The 16,083-nt window shown below is 35.3% G+C and overlaps 3 protein-coding genes across 4 annotated transcripts; 2 read left to right on the top strand and 1 right to left on the bottom strand.

The window, feature by feature from the left end:
* The first annotated feature begins 571 nt into the window (after positions 1-571).
* On the top strand, positions 572-3,984 carry App-bp1 (Nedd8-activating enzyme E1 regulatory subunit APP-BP1). The gene is made up of 8 exons (XM_071773019.1): positions 572-1,284; positions 1,488-1,652; positions 1,740-1,922; positions 2,050-2,545; positions 2,622-2,755; positions 3,068-3,270; positions 3,487-3,623; positions 3,693-3,984. Exons 1-8 carry the CDS (start codon positions 1,007-1,009, stop codon positions 3,921-3,923), a joined length of 1,827 nt encoding a protein of 608 aa, XP_071629120.1. The 5' UTR covers positions 572-1,006; the 3' UTR covers positions 3,924-3,984.
* Positions 3,985-4,924: 940 nt separating this feature from the next.
* Vhasfd (V-type proton ATPase subunit VhaSFD) lies at positions 4,925-9,548 on the top strand. Of its 2 annotated transcripts, XM_071773020.1 has the most exons (10): positions 4,925-5,104; positions 5,307-5,388; positions 5,549-5,738; positions 5,888-6,106; positions 7,167-7,271; positions 7,759-7,964; positions 8,079-8,163; positions 8,243-8,649; positions 8,739-8,852; positions 9,074-9,548. In XM_071773020.1, exons 1-10 carry the CDS (start codon positions 5,038-5,040, stop codon positions 9,165-9,167), a joined length of 1,569 nt encoding a protein of 522 aa, XP_071629121.1. In that variant the 5' UTR covers positions 4,925-5,037; the 3' UTR covers positions 9,168-9,548. The 2 variants fall into 2 exon arrangements, with proteins under 2 accessions (XP_071629121.1, XP_071629122.1); XM_071773021.1 differs by lacking the exon at positions 7,167-7,271 and having other exon boundaries at positions 4,926-5,104.
* Positions 9,332-15,988, bottom strand: Rpi135 (RNA polymerase I subunit Rpl135). Its single transcript, XM_071773007.1, has 16 exons — positions 15,753-15,988; positions 14,720-15,052; positions 14,349-14,588; positions 13,935-14,257; positions 13,584-13,843; positions 13,241-13,483; positions 12,777-13,054; positions 12,500-12,697; positions 12,298-12,405; positions 11,890-12,066; positions 11,577-11,791; positions 11,358-11,493; positions 11,073-11,229; positions 10,277-10,530; positions 9,912-10,076; positions 9,332-9,806 (listed from the first exon to the last, which is right to left on the bottom strand). Exons 1-16 carry the CDS (start codon positions 15,819-15,821, stop codon positions 9,603-9,605), a joined length of 3,360 nt encoding a protein of 1,119 aa, XP_071629108.1. The 5' UTR covers positions 15,822-15,988; the 3' UTR covers positions 9,332-9,602.
* Positions 15,989-16,083: the final 95 nt, after the last annotated feature.

Below are 16,083 nucleotides of genomic sequence, written 5' to 3'. Positions count from 1 at the left end.
TTATTGCAGTTATAGCATCGTCTCGATCGGAGAAAACGAAGCGTAATGTCACGCGAATTTTCAGCGCGCTCTCCAACTGCGGAATTATTTCATCAAATTTATGTAATTGTTATAATAAAAAATAAAAATGTATGTAAATCTTAATGCGATATCGTGATTGCAATAATTACCATCCAACTTTCCTCATTCTAAAGAATATTTTTTCTATATTTTTGCTTCTGTTTTTGAATCGCAAATTGTTTCCCTTCAAAGTGGACCTTCTTTTTGCTTTGATCTCTCACTATTCAAATCTGCCACATATAGAGTACTGTCCTATCCTACACAAAAAAAGTTAAATCAAAACTTATTATAATATACTCAAATTAACGCGTTCATTATTTCGTATATATGCAACAATCTATACATATAATCATCTTATAAGAATTTAAACTTTTTTTGTCGAACTACATAAAATTAATGCCTTTATTCAAGCAAGTTTTCTTTGTTTAACGCAATATATAATCATTTTCAAAATGTCCACGTTAAAACTACAGTATATTTAAAAAAAAAATATTTTTTCCTGTGTATTAAGCAAAGATCCATCTTAAACTTGTCAGACTCACAAATCAGTTCTCATCGGTAACTCATATGCCATCACAGAATCGGTTTTTATATTTAAATAAGTCGTCTTAATATTATAAACCTGCAATTACAAACGTACCATATTAGCATATCTTAAGACAATTTAATTAGAACGGTCTTGAAATAAAAGACTATAAGAATACGGACCAGAGCGAACAAATCTTCGACTTAGCGCATTACTGTATTACTATATATTTTAGTTGCCTGAATAAAAGCTTCATCAAAAGAATAATTTCTTTCTCAATACGCTTCACAAAATGTTACTTTGCGCCTCGCACATTTCTTTGAGGATCACGAATTTTTCGTTAACCTCAACTCTGAACTTCGTTTTATACCACCGTCTGTAATATCCATTCCAAACGATTATCATGCACTTGTGAAATTAATGATCCAGGCGTATGTACGTGTGCGTGACATGTTGGCCGCCCACACACCACACACACACACACACATCTCACATCCCATATCCCATCCCATTCTCCCACACATACTCACACACACGCGTGCAAGTTGCGGTGCCGCCGTTGTATTCGTACGGCTTTGCATCTCGAGGTGCTCCCTGCCGCTACGCTATCCTCTCAGATTCGCCTCTCCGATGGCATCCCCAGAGTCGAAATCGCCCGAACAGTCCGAGAAAAACCGGAAATACGATCGCCAGTTGAGGTAAGCTGATCACCAAGTGTATATTTTGAGGTTAAAACTGCCAGCTCCAACTTCCAACTTCCAATCTCTCTGTTCTTTGATTGGATAGCGAACTCTGTATCGCTGTCTTTAACTTCAGTCTACTTTTTCCTTAAAAGTTTGTTTTCTCTTCTCTCATGCGACGTATGTGATGTTTTCAATTGTGATCTTTGTCTACCTGACAGATTATGGGGTGACCATGGTCAAGCAAATCTGGAGGCTGCTCATGTCTGTCTCATAAACGCTACCGGACTTGGCACAGAGGTACTGAAATCACTGGTGCTTCCAGGTATAGGAGCGTTCACCATAGTCGACGGCAAGAAGATCACCGACGAGGATATCGAAGCTAAGTATGTGTACATTATCTTGTTACAACGCCAGGTACTTAAGGCATGGCTCGATGCAACACATTAAATCATTAAATGGATTTGACTTAGCTTTTTTCTAGAGGCGGACAGCGTTGGAAAGTCTAGAGCGCAAGTGGCCACTCAAATGCTTTTAGAGCTGAATCCAGACGTAACTGGGGATTACATCGATGAGGAGCCTGAACAAATTTTATCCAACAGCCCAGACTTTTTCAATAGTTTCACCGTGGTTGTAGCGACTGCGCTGACTGAAAAGTAAGAATACAATACAGATATAATCTATGAAGAATATTTAATAGAATACATTACGTATCTTTTTCAAGTATCGCTTCTGACATTGGGATAAACGTAATAATAAATGCATTCTTGGGAATATTTTCAGAACGTTGATTCTCCTGTCGAAAAGACTTTGGGAACTGAATATTCCTCTATTAGTATGTAGAAGCTTAGGCTTTATCGCATATATGCGGATTCAAGTAAAGGAGCACACGGTTGTGGAAACCCATCCGGATAACGAAACGCCAGATTTACGCCTAGACAGACCGTTTGATAGCCTGAAGAAGCATATAGATTCCATAAATCTAGATGAAATGAGCTTCAAAGATCATTGCCACGTACCGTACCTAATTATTTTGTACAAATACCTAGAGAAATGGATTTCGGTGCACGGCGCTTTGCCGAAAACTTACAAAGAGAAGCAGCAACTCAGGGACATGATAAAAACTGGCATGAGACGCGATGAACACGATTCGTCTAATAGCGAGGAAAATTTCGAGGAAGCTATGAAGGCTGTAAATAAATGTATAAGAGTGAGCGATATTCCCGATAGCGTTATAAATATTTTAAACGACGATCGTTGCGTCAATCTGAGAGCGAAGGTATCGATAAAATGTTCTATATGATTTATACATCGTTTGGAAACATTTTGAGTTCAAACTGATCGATATATTTTAGAGCAGCTCTTTCTGGATTATTGCGAAAGCAGTCCGTGATTTCATCGATAACGAAGGGCGAGGACTGCTACCACTTAAGGGTAATCTACCCGACATGACTGCGGATACTGAGAAATACATTGCACTCCAACAAATGTATATTGAAAATGACAGTTATATAGGACGGTGATGCACGAAAAAGTAACAGTCTTCTGTGTCAATGCAAATAAGAGTGTTTTATTAGTAAGTTTATTAATAGTAAAAGTATAACAAATGTTATATTACATTTAAATAGTTATTGTATTTTTATTTACCATTTTAATTAATATAATCATAATAATAATATTAGAAAGAATGTAATTTAAACTTTTTTTTAACATTGATATACACTAAGATTGCAGTACTTTTTCGTGCGTTACTTTTCAATTTGTTATAAACTAACTCGCGTTAATATCGAATCTATTTTAGTTACCATAAACAAGCATCGGCAGATGCGGAAGCAGTATGGAGGCGCACTTTGCAATTACTACGTCAACTAGGAAGATCGTCAGACTCGATTTCAGAAAAGGAGGTCAAGCTGTTTTGCAGGCATGCCGCTAATATTTATGTAGAAAAAGGCAGCTGCATCGCGGACGAATATGATCCCAAAGTTTTTGATACTAATATTATAGGTAATTATCTTCTTTTGAAAAATATATAAAATCATATTTTATAATTTATAATTCATAATCATGAAACAAGTTGTCTCTATAGTAATAAAAAGAAAATATTGATTATACTGTAATACAAGAAGGAAGAATTTATAACCCTTTTATATAATGTTTTCTTGTAATTAATAGCTATTAGTAAAGTGTCTACTGTTCTTAACGACTACACATTTTTTACAGTTCAAAATTTAGAGAATCCAGAGAGTATGATGATTTACTATGTCATGCTCCGGGGAGTAGATAAATTCCAGGCAGAGTATAATTCGTATCCCGGCGAATTTGATGATCAAGTGGAACCCGATATCGTGAAGCTTAAGGTATTATCTTCTCTTTACACGTATGAAATTATCACGTTACAATTGTTCTGCAATCGAGTCGTGTTACAGACGTGCCTCACGAAACTGTTGAGCGAATGGGGATGCGGTCCGTTAGCCAAGGACGATTACGTGCACGAGCTTTGTCGATTCGGCGGCGCGGAATTGCACTCCATCTCGGCATTTCTGGGCGGGCTTGCGGCGCAGGAAACCATCAAGCTCATCACGAACCAGTATAAACCTGTTCACAATACCTTCATCTACGACGCCGCCACATCGTACTCTGGAACGTTCTCCTTTTGAAGTCGCGAACTGTTATGTGAAAAGAAAGATCTATGCTAATTAAAGTGATAATACAATCTTATAGCTTATATTAATTCTTCGTGAGTTCTTTAATTGTTTCGAATTAAGACGGATGGCCTTTGTGAATGTTAACGCTATTTTCTCCGTCTGTTATCCCATTTATTATCTTTCATGCGATTCTAAAACAGATTTAAAACACGCCAAAATTTTTTCGTTCCAAAAATAAGGAACGAAGGAAATATATAACGAAAGAGAAACGATTCTAAAAATTATTGTACTTTTCAAGAACATAAAGCATTTTTTTACATTCACAGGAGTCTAGCTTTTTTTCAATGTATCTCTGTGACTGCGTTCGCTTTAGGCGCTTCCTTTATTGCTCATTACATGTTGAAAAAAGATGGAGTGATGCTTTCAGCACGAAAGCGTCCAAAGCAAACGCAGCCACAGTCTCTCAAACAGAAAGCTAATCGTTTTATTTACGCAATGTATTAAAGTCAGAACAATTAATTTAATTAAATCCAAGAACCTTGCATTTTTTAAATAATTTAACGAACATCTAATCGATCGCAATGTGTAAAATTCGTAGATAAACGCAATTTGGTTAAAATTCTAAAACTAATAAAAAATTATTAGTCTATAAAATCCAGAAATAATGGTGCTAGACGAATCGGGGTTTTTGAGCGCGTGCATTAATTGAGCCGAGTGAAATATTTTTGATCAAATAGAAAAAAGAGAACTTTATTTGGCCTTCGTTTAACTATTTCTAAAAATTATTTATATTATCCATCTTATTTTTGAAAAATCAATAGATCATTGATAACTTTTCGTCTTTCATACGCCGAGTATTTCCATTTCCTATTATTCTAGTTTCCTTTTATTTAACCGCGGTTTATGACGTAGCCACAATCGAAAACACGGCTGCGCCGTGCACAAACGAAAATCCCAGCAAGTCTCGTGATAATTATTTTCGTTACGTCAAGAGTCAGGTTGGCACTCGCGCGTGGTCTTGTGATCGAACAGCTGAAGGAGGTAAGGAGGACGAGGAAGAGGACCGAACACTGAGCTTTTCGAGCGAGATTATTTCTTAAATCGACGTGAATTCTCGACGGTAATCATGGTGGACCGTGCGAACATCAAGCAGATGATACCGGCGTTGCCGGACGAGAAGATCGGGAATTATGGTAATTATTCAGATTATTCTTGTCGCGCGAAGGAGATTCGTTTGACAGTGCGCCCCTCCCAGCGATGTGGTCTGTTTTTATTGTTTGTTTTACAATTGTAATCGTAAGTACTTGTTGCAAACGTTGGCTTGTACGAAGTTTATTTTATTGTCTTTCATATTTTGCGCTGAACACTTAAACGTCGACTTACGTGATTTTGCAGATATGCTGGCAGCTACGAGTGTGCTCCAGCAGCAGGCTGCCGATATTAGGAATCAACGAATTAATTGGCAATCGTATTTCCAGTAAGTAATCGCATATATAAATGTGAGAGCGTTAGATTGTCCGTGAGAAATCCGATCTGAAAGTTTTGGGATGTATCCTTGGTTGCAGCTTGACAAGAAAACTACATATATAGGATTGCCCGTGTAGAGAAATATATTCTAACATTTATGATATTTCCAGATCACAAATGATATCAAAAGAGGACTACGACTTTATAGCGGCTTTTGACTCAAGCGATACTAAAACAAGGGAGAATAAGCTGAAGGAGAATCCACATCAGGCAGCTAAAACGTTCCTGAATTTGCTCGGTCACGTTTCGAAAGATCAGACGATTCAATATATTCTCACAATGATTGATGATATGCTACAGGTATAGCAACACATCTTTTCTCTTATTATATATATTTTTTCTTATTATAATAGATTAAATAAAGATCTTTTTATTAACCATGTTATTTTGTCAATATTTTTAATAAAAGATATTTTATTTATTAATGGAAATTGATGTAATATTTATAGGAGGACCGCGGTCGCGTGGAAATCTTCCGCGAACACTCCACGCGGAAACGAGAATCTGTCTGGGGACCATTCCTCAATCTGTTGAACAGGCAAGACGGCTTTATAATGAACATGACGTCGCGTATTATAGCCAAGTTGGCTTGCTGGAGTCACGATTTCATGGAAAAAACTGATCTTCAGTTTTATTTAACATGGCTCAAGGATCAGCTGAAACTTAGCGTGAGTTTGACAGATTATTGCATGCATGTTGCACAAGTCAGGAAGTTGAAATAACTATTGGTATAATAAGATTGATAACTTATTTTATTTTTATTTCAGAGTACTAGTAGTTTATAATAATTACTTTTTATAATCAAATATATTCTATATTCATAATACTTAAATATAGATTGATTTAAAACTATACGGATTATTTGGATTTTGGAATCTATTTTTTTTCTGAGCATGTATAAGTTTTCTATGTACATCTAACATTTTTTTTTATTTAATTTTTTACTTAATTTGTTGTACAGTAAGGTGCATTAATTTGATGGGTCATCGAATTTTGATTTATTGGCCGCTGGGTCTTTAATAAATTATTGAAGTAAATTATTAAAAAGTCAGAATTCTCTATGACTCATCGATTAATGCACCTTACTGTATATAGAGAAAATGTATACTTATCTTGTAGCCAAATAATGAAATAATCTTTGTTTAAAGGCTAATAATATATAGAGTTAGTTGCTTCATGTAGCTACTACTGTTTTACCTTTTAATATGAAAACTTTTAACTGCATGCTGCATGCGATGTGTTTTTAGTAATTGAGCTAGCTTATATTTGTATGGGCACGATTTCTTCAGAAATAATCATGCATCTTATACTTATGTTTAATGAAAAGGATGGCATTTCTCCTTTTAATGCTTTTTTATTACACTAACACTGATATAAACACTTCATGCTTTATATTATTTAAGTTAATATACATTATTTTTAATATTGTTATTTTATAAAATTAATTAAATAATACTTATATTTGTAAACACACTAATCCGATGGGTTGTGGCAAAAGTCTGTGTGGCATTTAGAGATTATAGAATTTACGTGGCAACAGTCTGTGTGAAAAATCGACAAAATTTAGATATAAAATTAAAAATAAGCGCATAACTAACCCAATAAAACGATAAATCGTCGTGCGACTGACAACTAGATATTCTGCTTTCCGCACTCAAGCTTCAGAGAACCTTAAATTACAATAGAATTTGTAATAAATGAAAAGAAATGAGAGAAATGGGGTTTTAGTTCGATGCTCTTCAGGATCACACAGACTTGCATGCGGGACTAGAACAAGATACTGCTGTGGAGCAGGCCAAGGAGGCCAATGACCTGCACGAATTGCTCAACCCGGTTGGTTTTGTAACGACTAATCAGTAGTATTACTCATTATTCTAAACGAATTATGACGTTTTTTTAAGTTATCTGCCAACAAGTGAGCCACTAATAATTCGTCGGGACCTCGGAAAAGTATCACGAGTCTCTTACGTTTAGGACAATTAATTGATAAAAGTATAATCATAGATATATGCATGATTTGTGCTTTATAAAAGCCTATTTTATGTGAATGTTACGTTTATAAATGCAAATTCCTTAAAACCTTAAGAGAGCCAACTTGCAAACTTATAAAATTTACTTTTCTCTTAATAAGTGCTAAAATGTCTTTTTCTTTTTACAATATTGAATTATTTTACTGTCGTACTTTTGCATGTAGCAACATATTTATTAAACGCTTGTCCTTGAAATTGAAGACAGATTCATTTTCTTTGTTTCTTCTTATCTCCATACCTTTGTAAGAAAAAACTTATAAAGTATATATTAATTATTTTTATTCACTTAGAACAATGAGTACATTCAATCAGTGGCGCGATGTCTACAAATGATGCTTCGTATAGACGAATATCGCTTTGCATTCGTGTCCGTCGATGGAATTTCGACCCTCCTCAGTGTTCTGTCTGGCAGAGTAAACTTCCAAGTGCAATATCAGCTTATTTTCTGTCTGTGGGTACTTACTTTCAATCCTCTCTTGGCGGAAAAGATGAATAAGTGAGTAGCGTATCCCCCGTTTGACATTACTAGAGATTTACTAGAGATACTCTAGTAGATAATATTCAATCTAATCGCCATATTATCTAATTATATATTAATTATGTATCGCAGATTCAATGTCATACCCATTCTTGCCGATATACTCAGCGACTCGGTCAAAGAAAAAGTAACACGTATTATACTTGCGGTGTTCAGGGTAAGTCGGAAGTGTGTTGTAGAGTTAAAAAATAGTTATATAAGATTACTTCATGGTTGGTATCTTTTCGTGTTAATAGAATTTGATTGAGAAAGTAGAAGACGGACAAGTTGCCAAGGAACATTGCATCGCTATGGTGCAATGCAAGGTACTGAAGCAGCTTTCCATATTATGCCAACGAAAATTCGACGACGAGGACATCACTGATGATATCGAGTTCCTCAATGACAAACTGCAAGCATCCGTGCAGGATCTAAGTTCATTCGACGAATATTCGACGGAAGTGAAGTCCGGTCGTCTAGAATGGTCTCCCGTTCACAAATCGGGCAAATTCTGGCGCGAGAATGCCAGTCGTCTTAACGAAAAGAATTATGAACTCTTGCGGATTCTGGTCCATCTATTAGAGACCAGTAAAGATCCGCTCGTTCTCAGCGTGGCCAGTTTCGACATTGGCGAATACGTGCGTCATTATCCACGTGGCAAGCAGTACGTCAAAAATACCATTAAATACCGTGTTAAATTCTTTTTACTGCTAAAACTGCAATTTATTAAAACACCCGTTCCACGTATTTTAGTATACTTGAACAACTTGGCGGGAAACAGCGTGTGATGCAGCTTCTTGGGCATGAGGATCCTAATGTTAGATACGAGGCTCTACTTGCAGTGCAAAAACTTATGGTACATAATTGGTAAGTTACAGAGTTTAAAATATCTTACATTATTTGACGTTTATGTTATTAAAATAATTGATTTATAAGAACATTTTAAATATTTTCATATATTCTATTTCATGTATTCTATTTCATATATATATATATATATATATATATATATATATATATATATAACTTTTTATTTAACGTTTATATATAAAAATTTGTAACTACTCCTCAATCTGTTTATTTTCTAGGGAGTATCTTGGAAAGCAATTGGAGAAAGAACAGACAGGCGCATCTGGAGCACCCACTAACAAGCCCGGAGCACAAGTGCCAGCAAAAGCTTGAACATTTATGCAACTTGTACAAATATTCTGGTTTCAAGAGATTTTCGAAAGTATTATATAGTTCGCGTAATATAATCTACCATTCGCTTGTTGTAAAGCACACAAAACTCAAGATATTTACATTCCCTTTCATTATATACAATTGTAAAAAAAGAAGAGAGGATATATAATCGAATCCATTTCTCTTTTGGGCAAATTAATTTTGTAACATAAATTGTTGATCGAATTGTGTATATACAGATGTTTTACATTGCGAATATATGATAGGTATATAAACGCCAGTGTAATGAACTTCATCGTGTAATATCTTAGCTTTATGAATAGAATTTGTTGTCTGGAATGTTAGAAAAAGAAAATAAAATTTTACTCTGTTGAAAAAAAACTGCACTCAATATATACACGTACATATACATTATAGGCACATTCTCACGATTAGTTAAACTCGGCTAAATTTTATTTTAACGTTTATATTACAGGACGCCAACTGTATTAAAAGAAATCTAAAGATATATGGTATCTCGATCTCCTCTACCGTATCTTCCTCACCGCACAAGCGGCACCTTTTCTCGTCTTCATAATACATACTTTTCACTATTAATTCCGGTCCGAGTAATGAGCCGCACTTTTGACACGCTAAAGTCTGTAAATAAATATTTATTTTAATCAGATATATAATCAAATTGTATATAGATAAGTAATACTTAATCAGTTAGTATTGGCATATCTGGAGAAAATCATATCTTACCGTTATTTTATCAGAGCAATGAAAGAGACGATCTTGAAGGAGATACGAGCAACCATGAGAAATCAAAGCGTCTCGTTCCATCTCTCCAAATCGAATACCGCCGCCGCGTCGACGACCTTTAATGGGTTGTCTCGTTAGCATGTCAATCGGTCCGGTACTTCTCACCTAGAAATGAGATACACGTTTAGCCTAGTTTCAGTATAATCAAATTAAATTATTTAAAAATATATAGAAAACGGAGACAAATAAAAACTCGTCAAATGAGAATTGCAATCAAATAACAAATATATGAGAAAAGATGGAGTGAAAAAAATAAATCTTATTTTCATTAGATGCTAATATAGAAATTCGTATAAGTTAATTACCTGCCACTTATCAGAGACCATATGTCGTAATCTCTGATAATGCACAACGCCAAAGAAGATGCTGGCGGTCATCTCGCATCCATAAATACCCGAATACATTCTTTCATTTCCGTAATAATTATAACCACCGAGTTCTAACAATTTTCCGAAGTAGTCCATGGACGTGTTTTCTTCGTCAAACCTAAAAGGCGTGGCATCGTGAGCCAATCCATGCACAGCCGCTGATTTTCCAGCCATCACTTCGATCATCATAGCTGTGATAATAGAAAATAATTTATTGCACGGCCGTTAACATTAAAATTACATCTACATTTTCTTGATAGATTCTTATGAGAAAAATAATCTTTAATATTGTATATTCGAATACTCATGCTAAATACAGGTTTAATTGAACGCTGTCAGTTCGTCATTGTATTATATTATGGCCTAGTTTACACCGATCTCTTGATACGTGTATCAAATTGTATATTTAAGCTGATCAGCTAATAATTGAACTAGTTTACTAGTTATTTACTATTTAATACGCATATAAAGTGATCGGTGTAAACTATAACGTATTCCAACAATAGTTATTTGTGTAACAAGTGCCGTAAGATGAAAATTCCCGGGTGCGGTTACCGCACTCGCCTTCGGCTCGTGCGTAAACTCCTCACACGGGAATTTTCATCTTTACACACGGCTTACACACCCTATTTTATGTTGCAAGTGCGTGGAAAGTGGTCTATCACGCACGCGTAGCATGCATAATGGGCCACTTTCCATGCACGTGTTGCATAAAATAAATTCTCCGGCTTACCTATCGTCATACGACTCGGGAAACCGTGCGGATTGAATATAATATCGGGAACCATCCCGGTCTCCGTGAACGGTAAATCCTCAACAGGATACAGTCGCGAAAGGATTCCTTTTTGTCCCGCTCTTGACGCGAATTTATCTCCAACGGTGGGATTTCTCTAAATATAAATTGTATTTAAAATAAGAAAACGTAAAATAAAATATACACACATATGTATGTGTGTATATACATATATATTGTGTGTGTGTGTGTGTGTGTATATATATATATAATAATTGTACTAACAGGAATACGGAATGTAATGCACGCTCTTCGGGAATCCTGACTTAATGTACCACACAGTTTTACAGTGTCGACATAAGCATTTTCCGTGCTTTTATATCGTCCAACGACATACTGACCGTTATCAGCATCGTAATAACTGTGAAATACATAGACCATCGATGAGATTTTAGAATAAAGAGACCATAATGTGACGATATTGTAGTTACAAGAGCTACTTACGAATAGTATGCGTCTCCTTCTTTAATAATAATACCTGGCATGGGCAAACCGTCAACATCTATTGTTTTCACAAGTTCAGGTTTTTCCGGATCACGAGCGAAATAACTCTTTTTATCGTTCAAATCAACAAACTCGGATTTATAAACCGTTCCATGTCCGAAGCCACGTTCGAACGCCGACTTGTTGATGACCATTGCGTCTTCCATATCGTATCCCTGTACATCAAATTATCGATATAGAATGGTGAGACAAATATAAAGGTAAAATCACTGATACTAGAAACAAAATATTAAATAGCAAAATTGTAGCTCACTGTGTACGAGATAACAGCAATTATCGCATTAGTACCCATCGGAAAGTTGTCCATGTTAATATTATCATAATGTACCGGTCTAAAGAGTGGTGCGGCAGGCGTTTGCAGTCTGTACAGTTTCGTTTGTGACTGCTGTTGCCAATTGTGACAGGGTGTAGCCATTGTTTGCTTACTCATCTGCAAGATTATTAAAAAATCGATATATTTCAATCAGCATCATGTGCTATTAATGCATTCACAGTCCACAAGATTCAGATGCAAGTCGGAATATTTTTAATTCAAGGCTCCACGGATTATATTATTATATTATTATTTATGCCCTGCGAATATGCAAGTGGCAGTTCATATCCACAGATATGGACAGTGAACATTGAAACATGCTAATTATTTCATGTAATATAGACTTACTTGACACTGATACATGTTTCTTGGACTTTGGTTACAATCTGGCAGCGGAATGAGATTAGCTAAATTGCTGAAGATTGTTGTCGGGCTTACCTCCTGATGAGTTGTCAACTAGTAAAAAAAAAAAGTAAAATTGTCACATTATACAGAAATTTAAAAAAATTAACGCACGCAAAAAAATAATATGAAAATTATATATATCTACCCCTTCGTATGCTTCTTGAGGGGTCACACAGATTTCCATGTAAACTTGCTCAAACGTTCCTATAAGCTCTACCTTCTGCGTAGCTAAATTTATAACCGGTCTCATCATTCTAGCCGCGTTAGTAAATAAGAATAATCCCGGATACTGAGCTGGAACATTTTTCTTTGGCACCAGCGCAATTTCCAATGTTGACGGTACCTAAAGATAAAATATATCGGATATCATGTGCCATACCATGTTACAAGTCAAATCAAAAGGCATCACGTTTACAACTCACTTCTCGACCGTTTATCTTAAGCAACCTCAACTTGTATACTACTCTGTTAATAATTTTGTCCTGAATCAAGCCGATCAATTTCCCATCTAACATTACGTTATACGAATTTCTCCAATCATCTGCGATAGATAATGGAACCATTCCGAGATCTACCAGTACTGTAGGTATAGCAGCTTTCAATTTTGGATCTGGATGTTTCGTGACGATACAATTCATTGTCAAGTGATTGAGCAATCCGCATGGAGCACCGTCTGGTGTATGAATCGGACAAATAAATCCTACAAACAAATCATCATAATTATTTAAAGATTAATATATTATAAAAAATCTTTATAAATATATATGTAATATTGTATACAATAGGAGATTGCTTACAATGATTGCTTATATCATGCATAATCAACCATTTTCTAAAACCTTTGTATATCTATTATTGTAGAAATTACGGCAAAGTTCTTAATTACCCCATGCATCAGGCAACAGTTGACGAGCTTCAGTAGTCCTCATATTTTGAAAGTATGCGCCTCTGTGTATCGCACGAAAATGACTCATATAACGCATTCTATTGATATTTTCCACAACAATCGTAAGACCAGAAGTTTGCATGAGCCCCAAACCAGTAGGTGATCTTATATTTCCGGTGGATAAGAAGTACTCCATTTGCGAATCAATGTTGCTTCGAAATTTAGTGACGTTCAACATTTCCTCTAAATAAGTATATTTCGAAAAAAAAGTTAGTCATCTATAAACCCAACTTGACAGTTTTTTTTTCCACAAAAAGACCAACATTTTAAATAAAATACTTACGCATATTTAAGATATATCTATTACCAGCGCTCTTGGCACGTTTGAGAATATGAAGTTTGAGTCCTACTAGCCACGAACATAGTTTTTCTTTAAGAACCTGAAGATACAAGTGCCCACCCATTAAACACTCCTGCATCATCACGGAATCCGCACCCTCAACGGCGCATTTGTTATTCGCGAGCGAAAACAGTTTTTTGGTCATAAACACAAGTAAATGGAACTTATCGGTGGGCTCGTCAAGATGAATAGCGACACAATGTCTGTGCGATAAAAATGATAAACATAATTAAATTGAGGATTACACAGGAAACTGCAACGTAACATAAATTATTGAATAAAATTCAAACTCACTTGATAATGTAATCACAAACATCTATGTCAGTCGCGTCTGCAGGCAATTCGGAGAATTTTACTTTAAACACCTTTCCTATGTACGCTTTACACTGTTCGTGCCAGTGTAGACCTTCTTCGTGTACAGCACGTAACATATTCATGACACAATTATTGTAATAAAGATCATCTTCACATCCAGCGATTAGCACTTTGTAAATATATAAATCGGTCACGTCTATTAAACATTTTAACATCAGTATTAGTGGCACATAGTACGTAGCTTTCTTGTACGTAAATGCAAATTTTGCGGAGCCGTCGGTCACATAGTGCAGTGTATTATTCTGCAAAAAGACACAATTATGATAATATATGACCTGTACGAGAATAACAAGAGAAATAGTGCATGCAGGAAAATTCTACTCAAATACGTACAATGGCTGAGTTGTCGTCCCGGACACTTCTCAAAAGAATACCTAAGTCGCTAAATTGTACCCCACGACCTTTCCAAGTTGGCCTTTTGACAGCAATAGGATAGTTTCGTCTTGTCATTATTAACATACGTACGAGTCGCTCTAAGCCTCTGATTATGAAATATCCACCCCATTCTTCTTCATGTTCACCGTGAGTGACTAATTCTTCAGGGCTCATTTTGTTTAAGTGGCATCGATTAGACTGCAAAATATCAGGTGTAAAAAAAATTGTGATTCAACATAAATAAAATTACCTATTTAGAATGCAACCGTATAAAGTAGTAAATGCGACTCAACACAAGTGAAAGTCAGGAAATCATATCTGGACTTTACCTTGACCATGATCGGAACTTCTCCCAAATCCCTCTCAAGAGGTTCCTGCTCCTTACCATTGACAGACCATCCAAGTCTCACTATTATCTTACCCTTGTAAGTGGCGCCTCTCTGTCGACATTCTGTCGGATATACTTTATATGTTTTCACGCCGATTGTATTAGAAGGAACAGTGGGCTTGTAGATATATACATCGTCCAGCCTGAGAACTACCTTGTCATCATTGGGAAGAGTTAAATACACTGGCGTACTGTCCTTTAAACCTTGAAAAAGGCCATCTTCTAGCATATAATTAAAGGAATCAACATGAGGCATACCTAGAGATTGCAATAGCTGAAACAAATAATAAAATTATGTAAGCCTTATCGAGGCATTTTTCCTATAATATGCATTAAATTCTATAGCTTTTTTAAACATTGCAACATAAATATAGAGAAATTGTTTCCTACTATATTAACATAAGCTTACAAGCAAATCTATATAAAAATAATAAAAATGTTAACATTTACAGTACTTATTCATTATACAGGCACTACTTCTAATTGAAGTCAGCTCCTCAACTATTGTTGATGTCATGGTTCTAATTTCACTTTGTATACAACTCGCTACATTAAAATCTTTGACTATAGAAGTAACTTCTATAGTCAAAGATTAAAATGATTCTACATGGGTTTCCAACTTTCCATATGAAACAGTTTTATGTCAAGAATAATTGTTACACTTTCAAGTAGAAGAAAATTGGAAATGGCACCGGTATATGAATAAGTACCACATTTAAGAGTACATTAATATTAATATTTTCAGAAAAAAATCTCATTTAACTTTTCAGACTTAAAACTTCTTATTCCTGCTTCTGCTAGTGTAATTAATCCTAATCCTCTACAATAATACATTTTATAATTAATTCTCTAATAGACTTTATATAACACCATTTTTTTTAATTAATTAAATTAAAAGATTTATGAGAGTATAATTTTAATTATGTCATTTCATATTGGCTTTATTGCTATAACTTCGTATATATTAATCTAACCTCGTTCTGCTTGTCGGGTGGTTTGCCGAAATTCGGCGACGTATTTGTCAATTTAGGCTGCAGCAACATATTTGATTGATTTATTATAAACTGTAGACCACGATTGCTACCACAAATACTTCACTTTTAGTTAGAAATGTGGACGTCGCATTTCCGAAACTTTAACAGTATCCGGTGCAAAACATGTATACGCGATAAACCACGTGCCGCCATGCGCCGCCATACTCCGCAGTGTTGACAAAATTAGTGGAATAAAGTACAAAATAAACTGAAGCTTGGGATCGATAAATATTACTAGAAGAGCACTTTTTTCTCTTCTCTCTGGCCGAGG

Source organism: Temnothorax longispinosus, chromosome 3, assembly GCF_030848805.1.
Source record: "Temnothorax longispinosus isolate EJ_2023e chromosome 3, Tlon_JGU_v1, whole genome shotgun sequence".
NCBI classification, from domain to species: domain Eukaryota; kingdom Metazoa; phylum Arthropoda; class Insecta; order Hymenoptera; family Formicidae; genus Temnothorax; species Temnothorax longispinosus.
The sequence above is the reverse complement of the archived record's forward strand: the minus strand, read 5'-3'. Positions and strand labels throughout refer to the sequence as shown.

Coding starts and splice junctions, on each gene's coding strand:
- App-bp1 (XM_071773019.1), top strand. CDS start 1,007: ATGATCCAGGCGTATGTACGTGTGCGTGACATGTTGGCCGCCCACACA. Junction 2,756..3,067: donor TACATTGCACTCCAACAAAT/GTATATTGAAAA, acceptor AATCTATTTTAG/TTACCATAAACAAGCATCGG. Junction 3,271..3,486: donor TTTTGATACTAATATTATAG/GTAATTATCTTC, acceptor CATTTTTTACAG/TTCAAAATTTAGAGAATCCA.
- Vhasfd (XM_071773020.1), top strand. CDS start 5,038: ATGGTGGACCGTGCGAACATCAAGCAGATGATACCGGCGTTGCCGGAC. Junction 5,389..5,548: donor AATTGGCAATCGTATTTCCA/GTAAGTAATCGC, acceptor TGATATTTCCAG/ATCACAAATGATATCAAAAG. Junction 7,965..8,078: donor TTGGCGGAAAAGATGAATAA/GTGAGTAGCGTA, acceptor TATGTATCGCAG/ATTCAATGTCATACCCATTC.
- Rpi135 (XM_071773007.1), bottom strand. CDS start 15,821: ATGTTGCTGCAGCCTAAATTGACAAATACGTCGCCGAATTTCGGCAAA. Junction 11,494..11,576: donor GAAGGAGACGCATACTATTC/GTAAGTAGCTCT, acceptor TGTATTTCACAG/TTATTACGATGCTGATAACG. Junction 10,077..10,276: donor TGGTCTCTGATAAGTGGCAG/GTAATTAACTTA, acceptor TCTCATTTCTAG/GTGAGAAGTACCGGACCGAT.